This window comes from Neolamprologus brichardi, chromosome 9 (genome assembly GCF_056152115.1).
Source record: "Neolamprologus brichardi isolate AB-2024 chromosome 9, ASM5615211v1, whole genome shotgun sequence".
NCBI lineage: Eukaryota > Metazoa > Chordata > Actinopteri > Cichliformes > Cichlidae > Neolamprologus > Neolamprologus brichardi.
This window is the reverse complement of record NC_142112.1, coordinates 27464536-27477275: the sequence shown is the minus strand read 5'-3', so window position 1 is coordinate 27477275 and position 12740 is coordinate 27464536. Positions and strand designations below refer to the sequence as shown.

General features: G+C 42.4%; 1 protein-coding gene across 5 annotated transcripts in view; it reads right to left on the bottom strand.

The window, feature by feature from the left end:
- smarcd3b (SWI/SNF related BAF chromatin remodeling complex subunit D3b) overlaps positions 1-12740 on the bottom strand; it is a 62410-nt gene that overhangs the window by 13587 nt on the left and 36083 nt on the right. For 2 of the 5 annotated variants that reach the window (XM_035909661.2, XM_006794995.3), the window contains exons 3-7: positions 9104-9193; positions 7000-7042; positions 4763-4885; positions 4512-4637; positions 3743-3838 (exon numbers count right to left, since the gene is read on the bottom strand). In XM_035909661.2, the coding sequence (XP_035765554.2) occupies positions 3743-3838; positions 4512-4637; positions 4763-4885; positions 7000-7042; positions 9104-9193 (478 nt within the window). The remainder of the gene's footprint in view (positions 1-3742; positions 3839-4511; positions 4638-4762; positions 4886-6999; positions 7043-9103; positions 9194-12740) is intronic. The other 3 variants (XM_006794996.3, XM_035909662.2, XM_006794997.3) reach the window with 3 other exon arrangements.

Sequence of the window (12740 nt, the reverse complement as noted above, 5' to 3'; positions counted from 1 at the left end):
CACTATGGCATTACTGAGAGTTGAAAAACTGTCTAAAGTCTTTCATCTTTAATAAAATGATCAGCGTTCTGCTCTACCAGGTGTAACAATTGAGTTTAACATCCAGGCATCCATGAAAACGGAATTTATGACATTTAACGGAGTTAGAAGTTAGCAGGAAGTTAGCTCGCTAGCTTCTATCTAAATACAAAATAGCATGTCCTGACTGCGGGCTTTGGAAACAAATTAAAACGTACAGCTCTGTTATCACTTCCAACATAAATGAAGACAGAAAACTAAACAGCAGTGACGTTTGTAGGGTTACTGAAGTTTGGCTAGCTGGTATATAATGATGTGCTACGTGACCGCTAGCGACACAGCTATGTTAGCATAATATAAACAAGCTAACTTTTATTCCACTCGATAAAAGTTAACGTGAGTGTTCTTGGTGGTCAGGAACAAATGTAATTGCATGGCAGGATGCTGTAAAAGGACCAAACTTCAGCCAGGAGAACAACTGAGATAATCCATCCACAACACAAGGTTAGTCATTCATATACTGCTGCATGGGCTGGGCTGTAGTTACATCCTAAGGTTTTAAAAACTGAGCTTAAATAAATGATTAGCGGTAATAAAAGCCGAGGGAGGTCAACGGTGATCACTGACTGTTTTAGGAACTTTTTAAGATTAAATAGAAGAAAATACAAAACATTAAACATGTTAACAACACAAAAGCCATATTAAACGCAGACTACTTTAGGCCCGGAAGTAGGATTCGTCACGTCATCACTTAACGACCAGATTGAACGTTTTCACAGCAGATGTTATCAGATATCTTCTTCTGGTTTGGATTTGCTGCCATTTATCCAGATTACATCGCTCAAATTGAATTAATCAATTAAAATCTGCAGGATTTAATTAAAGTGTCAGTACATTATATGTCTGTTATTTTTGTCCTTGTGGCTATAAACAGATGCTTGCTGTGCTGTTTGGGGGTAAAAAGCTAAAATGGCTTCTTAAAGCCCCTTTTTGGTAACAAGCTACTTGGTGAGCTGCAGGTCACCTGAACGCAGCGAGTAACAGCGGCGAAACAGTGCATACGTTTTTAAGGACTGCAATTACTCTTCACACACATTTGAAGAGAAGCACTTATGCTAGTTTTTGTGTGTTTTAAGTGACACGCTGTCTGCCAAGGGGTGCGAGAAACAACAGCTAAGACAGGAAGCAAATTCGTTCAACATCCGACTGGTCTGCCACAGAGTGGCTGCACACATGCACTCCATAAATCAGGCGGCAGGGACAGACCGTTTTAAAATGTAAGGACTGTGTGTGTGGGGGTTGTGTGTAATGCTGCAGGCAGTGTTAACATCAAGCAAAGCATGCAAAACTTGTAGATCCTTGCATGGCAAATACTTTTAAAATTTAAAAGTTAGGAAAATTACTTTCCAGGGAGATGGATGTGAAAAACTGAACTGTGTCTGGCCGATGTGGGTGCAAGAACAGTGGCTTTTCTTAAAGGAGCCGTTTTAGTCCAAAATCATATGTGCACATTTTTCTTCTGGCCTTTTGTGCCGTTTGTTTGTCTTTACCGTTCTGGTGCTCAGCATTGGTCTGGAAGCTTGTTTTCTCCACTGAAAAACACTTTTTCCCCATCTATGAGTCAAAATGTTCGGGCGTCTTCTTTATAAGTCAAATTTTCAACTTCTTTCCCTGTAAGTTTGAATTAGTACGTTGAAATTTTGAGATACTTAACCTCAAATTTACACTTACAGATGGCACAAAAATGTGTTTTTCCATTGAGGAAATATGCTTCAATAGCTTTGGAGATACCTCCACACACATATTATGTATTCATCTTTGTCTTCATTTGTATTTTCTGTTATTTAATCACTGTTTTATGTTTTCATTTTTGCACTCTCTCACAGTATAAGGCCCTCACACTGAGCTTCTGGCACTTTTACTTTAAATATGTTGTTTAAAAAGTATTCTGCATAATTTTTATTCTTTATCCTGCTCCTGTAGACAAAAAAGTGGCATGAATAAAGTACCTATATACCAATTTAATTTCCTGCTTTATTTTGAAATTCCTTTTCTTGTTTTATTGCTGCTCCTTCCTTCCTGTGTCCCATCAGCTAATTACGCAGCGAATGTATGCATAACCTTACAGCTCAAGCTTAAAAGTTTCAGTGATTCTGTTGTACACGCTGACCTCTGTTTTCTCCTTTGCTGAATTTTTTTCAGACCCTCTGTGCAACCGCAACCCTGATCAACAAAACCGAGATGTGGACTTTTATCCTGTGTACCTTTAAATCCAGTTTTCAGTCCATTATTTGGTTCAGCCACTACGCTGCAGAAAAGTCTGCCTTGTCTTGAATATAATGGAACTAAAAGCCCGCTACCTTGTGGTTTAAAAGTGCCAGAAAAAAGTATTTTAAAAACTCAGCAGCAGTAATGTTCCCACACAAACTCTGCAACACTTTTGTAGGCAGGCACAGAGACACTTTCTCCAGCATGTGTTTCAGCCCTGATGTCACAAGGACGGAGACATAAAGACCTGCTTCACAGCCTTTGTTACATTTTTACACATTTATCTCCTTTTTGTAACAAATATTCCATTTGTATAACTTTCTAAATCATGTAACACATTAATATAACAACTTCTGGGTTTTCGTCTGCGTCCACACTATCGTTTCAGTCGTCCACATTTAAACGGCCGAAAACTCTCAAGTTCCGGTCCTGCGCATGCGTGAAACGCAAGACGATTCGACCTGCCTCATTTCTGTCTGCCGTTTATAATGCCCTTCGCTATCTTAGTTTAATTGGTCACATGACTGCATCACATGACTAAAATGTGTCATAGTTTTCGAAAAGGCTCCGGGTTTGCTGTCCACACCGCGACACAAAAACGACGTTTTCAAATGTATCCGCTTTGGAGAGCGTTTTCAAAACGCTGCGTTTTCCTTGACCGAAAACGCCGTCTCAGTGTGGACGGACAGCCAAAACGGAGAGAAAAAGATGCGTTTTCAAACGAAAACGTATTAGTGTGGACATGGCCTCAGGGTTCAGTATCCTAGCCAAGGATACTTCAACAGACTTGACCTATGACCTCGAGTTCACTGAAATAGACACTAATACTACCTGTGATTACAAAAAATACATAAAAATCCTAATAATAACAAAGGCGTAACAATGTTTATTTTATCATCATTAATATATGTTTTACAATGTTACCGGTACAGCGATGTTACCGTGAGCGCTGCCTGGTGATTTCTGGAAACCGGCACTGACTCTGAGTTTTTCTAATAGACTTTTTAGGTGATTTGATGACCACAAGGTGAGTACCATCTAGTTTCATTATATTCAAGTGAAGCTCGATATGACTACAAAACTCACACCAAAACCATGCAGGTGGATACATTTCGATACAAGCCAAAGGAAAACACATATGTGATGTCAGGGTGAACTTCTACATGAAAGCGGACACCACACACTTTTAGAAAATCAGCTTTCAGGTTTGCAAGGTTGAGTATTTTGCACTTGAAAGACACTGGGGACCCTTTCGAAGGTGAACATCTGTTACATTTAAAATCCACTGCAGTAGAGCAAAAAGTGTGTTTTTACTTTCGTGTTTTGTGCAGGTAAAAGTGTAAAATTAAAGCTGCTGTTCATCCATTTATTGATCTGAAAAATCACTGATGATTTCTGAGATCAATGCAAATTCCGCAGGTGAGTGTGTGGTTCCTCCTCTGTGTTTTGAGCTGACCTCGACCAGGTGGTTGTCGGGACCGTACAGGTCTTTATCCAGCTCGATCACCAGGCTCTTGAAAAACGAAGAGAATTTCTTCTTCTGCTTCCCCGGCTGCAGAGCAAACAGATAGCAATCAGAAAGACGTCGGTTAAGACCCATAATCAGTCACACATATGCATGAAACACTCATAAGCAGATTCAAAAACGCAAACTACTGTTGCCATGTCTTTGCTTATAGCAACATTACTCATCAAAAACCCACGAGAGGCGGGGTGAGATCAGAAAAAAAAAGAAGATGCAAGACATTCTCAGAGTCCACTTCCTCCGAGCTCAACCAGAAATATTTGTGGTCTGTGAAACCTAAATGCTTTGTGCCGCTGCTCTGAGAACATCAGAGCTTTTTGCAGTCAAGCTCGCGGCACAAGAAAAATGCAAAATCCTTCTGCTTTTAAGACACTCGCAGTCCCTCAAGACGCTCTTCTCAACATCAGTCGTTCATTTCATATTCTGAGCCAGACGATACTTTTCTGTCCGTAGTCGTTTGAGCGCATCATTACCGAGCCGAAGACAACCAAGAGCAACTCCGAGATCAAAGAGCGGCACACTTTAATACCAACCGGGATGATTTAGATGTGTTATTATTTTAGAGGACAAGCAGTTATTTGACTCATGCTAAATTCATCTACACCCAGCCGTGAAGGCTCAGTATTCAGTTATTTTCCTTTATAAGAAAGGACTGTATTAAAACTAAACCCATGCATGACTATGAATAAAACAAACTCACATCATCCAGCAACTTCCCTTCTACTCGCAGTTCCCATGACGCAATGCTGCCATCAGAGTCATCTGCGTCAGGTCTGGCAGGGTTGAAGGTGTTGGAAATGTAAAGCCTCAGTTTACGCTTCTGCTGCTGGGACAAGGGCACGACAATAACACAGTTTAAAGGGAGATCTCTGTCTGTTCGTCTTTGAACTGCAAAACTATCCTTAAACAGCATTTTCTTGTTTGTCACGAGTCCTGATTTCTTTTCGATACCTTCATTGGCCTCTTCAGGGCCTCCTGGATGTCCACGCGTTTGCGCATGATGGTCTGGTCCAGCTTGCGCTCAAATGCAAGCAGGTCCATGTAGGCCTGAGACTCAGGGACCAGCTCACGGATCTGCTCAGAGGGAGGAAAGGCTTAGGTTAAAATCAGATAATGTTTCACACCCTGGATTAAGAAGTAAGATTTTCTTTGCATATCTAAATAGCACTAAAGAACTTAAGCTGATAAGCTGTCTATTCTGGTGCGGGTGCTGGTAGGGGGTCTGTTGTCTACTTTAGCCCCTTACATTCAGTATCCTGTAATTTAACCTTTAAGCAGCTTTAAGGTTAGAGAAAAAAACCCATAGTATTCCACTCTAACTTTAAATATGGAGAAAATATGGCTATATGGCTAACTGCTAGCATAAAACAACACTACAAAAATGAGAACTTTAAAGAAAGCCTCCAGAAAATACAGCTAACTGCTAGCGTAAAACAATACTGCAGCTTATCATATAAAGTGATAAAAAAAAAAAACACACAAATGAAGATAAGAATAGGTGGGAAAGAAATGAAGTTACCAGATTATGAAAAACAGCACTGAAGCTAGTTAGCTAAGAGAGTGAGCTCACTTGCAGCTAATGCTAATGCACGGTCATTCTAAGGCTTTAAGTATCAGGACAATCATCTGGTCTTTATCAGTTCTTAAGATTGAAAAAATACAACCTTAGATGACCAACACACCTGTGATACCTTTTAATTATTTATTTAACAAAAACCCAAAATGGAGAAGCAATGTGTGAAAAACTAAGTACATCCCATAAGTCAGTATCTTGTAGAATCAATGTTAGCAGCGATAATTTGAAGTAACTGTTTTCTATATAACGTTATCAGTCCATCATATCCTTGTGGTTGAATTTTGGGCCACTCCTCTTTACAGTGTTGCTTCATTTTAATGCGGGCATTTGATTATGCACAGGTCTCTTAGCATCCCTCCAGGACATTTCAGCCAACTTGGGGTCTGAACTTTGACTATTACATCACCTTGAGTAATGATGTTAAATTTGGCTTTGCAAATGTAACATACACAGAGCACACATCCTAACTGTCTGAACCTCTAAATTATTTAAAAAGTATTTTACATTTTTAAAAGGTTTGTGCACTATAGGGCTCTTTTATATGAAAATTAGCAAGTACAATTTTTTATTATCTGACTGTATTTGTACATAAAGTTGGCATCTTTTTAGAGTACTTAATGTGTTTTATAAGCTTTTCTTTTGCAAACGAACTGAAGCTGAAGTTCATTATCCCCATTGAATTTGAATTAAGGAGTGGCATGACAATGAAATATTCAAACAAAGCACAACTATCCTGAATGCACTCCACCACTGCTCCACAGTCTCTCATTATCGTGGTGGTCCACACCAGCCTTGTGACACCAGGGGATCAAAATTAGATGCAGGCCGTGCAGCCAAGCAGCCAGGAGTCTCAGGCATTACCATACTGATGAAAGTCCTCGGAGCATCAAGGGCTGCTGCTCACCAAGCTGGGCACACATGCTCCTACGGTTCCTCCCTCCCTCTTCGTTCACGTTTCTTTCTAAAAGGCTGCCTTCATTGTGCTTCTCATTCCTCCTCTATCTCCATCTCGCTCCCTTTCACCGGGCCGAGGTGCCAAGCTGACGGAGGAGTGTGGCAGACATTCCCCGTGCCTGACTCATTATTGTGTAGTGGCGCCCCAGCCGTGCCTGCAGCTATCTCCCCGTCTGGGCTATGTCAGGGGATAAGACCTAACCTCTCAGTCTCCAGATCTGCAAAGCCCTCTGTGTGCTGGCCAGGACGTGGCGTGGCACGGGGCCGAAAACCGAGAGCACGGGATGCAAACCACAGCCGGCACGGACTCTCACCTGTGGCAGCATGGTGTTTCTGCTGCCTCCTTCAGTTTTACTTGTGGTTGCGTCTTTTCAACATCCCGCTGACTACGCCGATTCAAAAAAGAAAATCAATGAGCCGCTGTCCAAGCAGCAAAATGAAACCCTAAATAAAAAAAGCCCCAAAACCTTCAGATCTGTTCCCCTCATCCTCCCTCATCTCATTTGGAAATAACAAATAATCACCTGGCCCTCTGCGCCTCCCAAGAACCCCAAACATCAAAAAAACGACCGGGATTTTTTCTGTGCAGCGCACAAAGGATAAAAAACATACACAGAGAAAAACACACAGCAACAAAGGTAAAAATATGCAGCCTCACCCTTTGCGGAAGAATCTTGTCTGCCATTTTCCTTCTCTTAGCACTAGAGAGAGAGGGAGAGAAAGACAGGGAGAAAGAGGGAAAAGAGAGCATGTTACTATGGTGACTGATAGCGTAGCACCCAGGCCATCTGCTAAAATGCTGGGCCATATCCAGCACCCCAGCGTCCCAGCTGTGTGTGTGCGTGCGTGTGTGTGTATCATGTGTTTGTGTGTTCCCTGAGATGCAGCGGTACACCTGGAGAGCGAGAGCCTCTAACAGCCAAAAAAGTGTCACATCTCACATCTCTTCCCTGACATGTATTCACTGCACACACACACACCTTCTGCAGAATCGCTGAGGCCGCCGCCGCCGCTGCAGGACTCGGATGGTGACAGGATGTGTGCTCACGACTTTTCAGGATTTATGCGCGTGTGTGTGTGCAGCTCGTTAGATTCATTAATTCCTTGCAGCGTGAACACACTTCATATATTTTACTTACCAAGAAAGGGCTAAGAGCAACAAGAACATCTGTGCCAAGTTGTCAGAACTTTCTTTCCAGGTGACGCTGATTGCAAAAACATCACTACAGCTTCCTACACTCCCCCAAGATTTCCTTAAATATTTAATCATCTCCCCGTGTAAAGTGCTCTGTCGTCGATGCCTGCAGGAGGACGCTGCCTAAAAACAACAAGACGGCACTACACTGCAAAAAGAACATAAAACGAAAAATAAAGAAATAAACTCATCTCACGAGGACAGATCATTTCAACTCACTTTTCTCATTAAAGATAATAAATAATCTTGCCTTTACGGTGTTACGTCCTCGGGGCGATTCGATTAATTTGTAATCCCGTTTTAGGATATCGAGAGCCAAACTGAGCTGAGTTTTTTTTAAAGCTGAATATTTTGATTTGCTTCCTTGCTAAGAGTTACATTAGAAGATGGAGTGGTAAATATAGACAGCCGGGCTTTGGTTGAGATTAGAAACAAAAAAGGTTCACTAATTAACCACACTGTGGTATTATCTCTCATAATCAGCTGTTTTTTGTTTATTTAAAGGCCTTCAAAGTGCACTATTGACCCCTCAATGACCCCTCAAGTTCATAAGTAAAGGAGGTATCAACCTGAAATGTTGAAAAATGGATTTAAACAGTTAAAACCAGCAACTAAATCAATTTTACTAGATACTAGATTTATTAGATACTTTCTTAGGTAGCAGGAGCGGCCGACTTGAATTCAATTTATTTACACTGATCAGCCACAACATTAAAACCACCAGCCAAAACAGTTTCGGCCCACCGGGTTACAGACAGTTGGTGTCCTGTGGGGGTTTGGCACTGGGATCCATCGGGTCCTGTCAGTTACTGGGTGGAGGCTGCTGCCGTTGGGGAGTGCCCACGTCAGGTTTGAGTTTCATGGCGTTAATGTTGTGGTTGATTAGTTTACACTGTGATGACATTTGAGTTTCAAGGAAACAGTCCAGTAAGGAATCAATTTAACAGATTAAAGGATTAACTGATCACACAAATCTAAGTACAGATTGATTTTTCCATAATTACAGGAAACTTTAAGAGTTTAAACACTACAGGATCTCTGAAACTTTGCAGTGTGTTTTGAGTTCTCGCCCAGCTCTCTCTGTGGGTGGAAATTTCTCTAGTTAGTTAGATTATTTTTTGTATCTAGAAAAGATTTTTTGCAGTGTAGTGAATTTTTCTGTCACAGTGCACTACAACGGTCTGTGAAGCAGTATGTTACATCAGCATGCCAACTACTGAAACAAGACTGCTGCAAGGAGAATTGAAGGATCCGGGAGTGCATTGGAAAGGGGAAAAAAACAAAAGAAACACAAAACAACTCGCCATTTTACACTCTCTTAAAATGGTTTGAGACTGGATTTCTATTCTATTTATTTTTCTGCTCTAGCTGCACAAAACCGTTCCCATCATGCCATGCTCCAGCCCAAAGCATGCACCACTACATTTCAGGAGTCGGCTTCTACGACCTCTACGTTTGTTTTCTCATTCAGGAAGTGCTGGGCTCAGGTGAAAAGGCAAGAAGGAAAAAAAATAGGCCAGAGTCATCAAACGAAAGAAAACGGACATGCAGCAGAATAAAATCCTACTTTGATCCGAGCGTGGGATCTGATTGGGGCTCTCTCATGTCCATCTGCCTCGCCGGCATCTCATTGGCTCCGGGGAATCCGACTGGCTTCCTAAGAATTGGTGAGGATTCGAAGGTTGTCCGATTAGAGTTGTGGCGAGACACACACTCAGTGGCAGCAAGTACGAGGGTAAACACCTGGTGGTTCTGTGTGTGTGTGTCTGTGTGTGTTGGATGTGTGTGTGAAGTTCAAGGGTTTGTTAGTAGGTGCAGACAAGGGCAGGCACTGGGGATGGGTAACGGTGTCCATGCATGCACATAGTGCAGCAGAGGAGGACCTGGGAGGCGTCCTGCTCGTCTGAGGGACACGCTCATCCTACAGTTTCTCAGTGAACCAAAACAATCATGCTTCACACACAAAGACAGACAATACACTGATAATGAACACAATGGGAACAGACAAGCAGCGTGTGGTGGTTTTACCTCTCTGGGTCCAGCTCAGGATGGCCCTATGGTGCATACATGGTTGGTGATTTATGGATAAATAAGAGCTTTTTGTCATTTCCACAGCCAGAAAAGTAGCTCCTGACCACGAAACTCAGCCTTTTTTTTTTTTTAACTGCTGCATAAAACCTCACAATACTCCTAAGCAACATGAAGTGTCCAAGGTAACCGTGCGTTATGAGCAGTGAGGAAAGTTTTTACTTCAAGGACCAACATTAATAGCAAAAACCAAGGTTCGGGGGTTTATAAGTAATGTGGCACTCAGGGGAAATAAGAGATAAAATTGAAGACAGAAAAAAAACCTAACCAAAATATAGCAGGGTGTGGATAAAGCTGGGGTCTGAAGAACAAAGAGGCAAAGCTAGAGGAGGGAACACGGCACGTAATCTTTAAATCTGCTATTTTACGGCTGCCGGCAGTGGTTTCAACTCTCCTGGGGCGGAGATTGAGGTGCAACACTCTGAAATCAACTGGAAGCTGTCATTCATTCAGAGGATGTACAGAGACGATGCAGTTCTTCATCTTTGTGCTGCTTTAAAGTGGAAGATTTATTCCAGAATGAGGTTTTTTTAAGGCAATGGTCAAAGCAGTAGTGGCCAGCCAATCGTACATTACGTCATGTTGCAATATGCGGGGTGTCTGTGGCGAGCAGTTTTTTTCAGTTGTGGTGCAACAAAACAAATGTTTCCCCTTTCTGAGAGAAACTGAGCAGAAATGCACTCGCAATATTCAAATGTGGGATTCTGTATGTTTTTCACACTATATCATTAATATACAGACCATAGACTGTATATAAAAGATGGACGTAGCCATTCATTGGATGACACTTCTACTCGAGAGCTATCATCCAGGACAAATGAGTGTTTGAAGCCAGATGTTACGAGTGAGTGGCAGAGCTGACTTCTTTTCCACAAGCACCCACTCAGCTCAACTACACTCTACTGGACTCAGTTTTGGTCATTTTCCATTATAACTGAGTTCCACCTCAATGTGGCTGTGGTCACAACAAGACAACATTGGAGGACATCGTGGCGCCATCATTGGCGGGTTTGAGCAGTCACTCTTATGACTCATGCAGTGACGTCACTGCCTGGCCAATCAGTGGCATGCAGTCTGCTGGCGTCACATTTTCAGCTCAGCTCGCTCAGAAACCCGGCTGCATAGGTTATAAAAAAGTACCAGTCGAGTCAAGTAGGTGAATGATGCAGTGACTTGTCAATCACGTAGTAGGTCCGCCCACATCCTGTTTTATCCTGCATTTTGACTCGACTGGAGACCACACTAAACATGCGATGAGTCCATAAACTCATCAGAAAGGTGTGTTTTTAGGTCATAGATTCAAGTGAGTTTTCTAATAAACTTTTATAAAACCAGATTTCTTTTTGCAACCACATAAGTGGCTTTCTAAATGCTGGCATGGAGAAAAAATCCAGGATTAATGCGCTTCTGCTTTGACTTGACTTTTTAAGACCTACATCCAATTTTGGGGGGGAGAGACCACCAAAAATACATCAACAGACTCACAATGTAAGCTTATGGTGTGTGTGTGTGTTAAATTGTTCCTTTCTGGGTCCAAAAATTTCCAAAAACATGGCATCGAGTGTGCAGTCACCATGTTTAATTTAAGACAGATTTACCCTTTTGAACTTCATGCACCATATAAGTGAGAAGTTTACACCTACATGCTAGTTGAAGTACCCGAATTGAGTGCGTGTGAGTTACATATAAAGATAATCCGTCCTGTGGTACTTCTTCACAAACTTTTTAGGAAAATATATACAGACTTTCTAGGACAAAGGGTTGAGTATTTATACCAATTAATGCAAAGTATTTGTAGCAGGACAGCGTAAGCTCTGCAGAGCACGTGTAGCTGGGACCATAAGGTCTCAATGACACTGCAAACACAGGTGGCCCGCCCTCGGCTGGCAGCAGCAGCAGCGTGGAGTCTGAGCTGGATGGAGGCGCCGAACCATCAACGCGTTTGCCAGAGGACGTGCACTCCAACAGAGCAACAGGGAGCAAAAAAGACAAAGACACCTGAACAGGTCACCCTGCACCATTGATCAGAGCCTCCACAGCCGGCTGGGCTGCTGTGGGGGTTGAGGCCCCGATGCAGTGCAACATTTCCCCTGACCAGTTCGACAAGCCTGCTAAATTATAAGTGGATCAATCGTGCTGCACGTAGCAGGAGAATGAAACAGAGGTCCACAGAGTGTGCATATTGATCCCCTTTCTAATGACCAAACCTGGCATTCACTCGTCTCCTTGTAGTCATGAAGCTACTCTGTGAGCCTCTGTGAGTGTGTGTGTGTGTGTGTGTGTGTGTGTGTGTGTGTGTGTGTGTGTGTGTGTGTAGCCTTGAACTTTTCTGGACATTTCTTGGAAGGATCTGTATGTGAGATCATAAATGTCTGAATCATTCGGACCTGGGGCGATCTGCGCTAACTCACTAACGGAGATTTGCTGCGTTAATGCGGTTGTGGTGTTAAATGTATGAAATGTATAGTTTTCAGGGTTTTTATCGGTTTTCAGCGTTATTTTGTTATCGTTTACTCGGTTTTCCTTGGTCTTTTCACATGTGTTATGAATAAATTTTTCTTTTTTTTTTTGGTACTGGTACTACTTTTATTTTGTTGTATTTATCCGTGACACCTTAAAGGCCGGTCCATGGAAATATTGTCGGGCATAAACCGGTCCGTGGCGCAAAAAAGGTTGGAGACCGCTGGTATAGAATACAAAGTGGATTAAAAGCAGGTGCCACCCGTGGTTAACAGGACTAAGCTAAACAAAGCATTTCCAGTAGTAATGGTAAATGATAAATGGCCTGCATTCGTGTAGCGCTTTACTCAGTCCCTAAGGACCCCAAAGCGCTTTACACTACATTCAGTCATTCACCCATTCACACACACATTCACACACTGGCAATGGCAAGCTACATTCTAGCCACAGCTGCCCTGGGGCGCACTGACAGAGGCGAGGCTGCCGGACACTGGCGCCACCGGGCCCTCTGACCACCACCAGTAGTAAGTAAGTAGTAAGTGTGAACAATTTCCTGTTGTCTGCTACATGTGCGAAAAGGCAACGACAAACAAAGTGTGAAAACAAACCCGTCCTCTATTTCATTTGATGGCAACTTCCACTACAGTTGTGGAAGA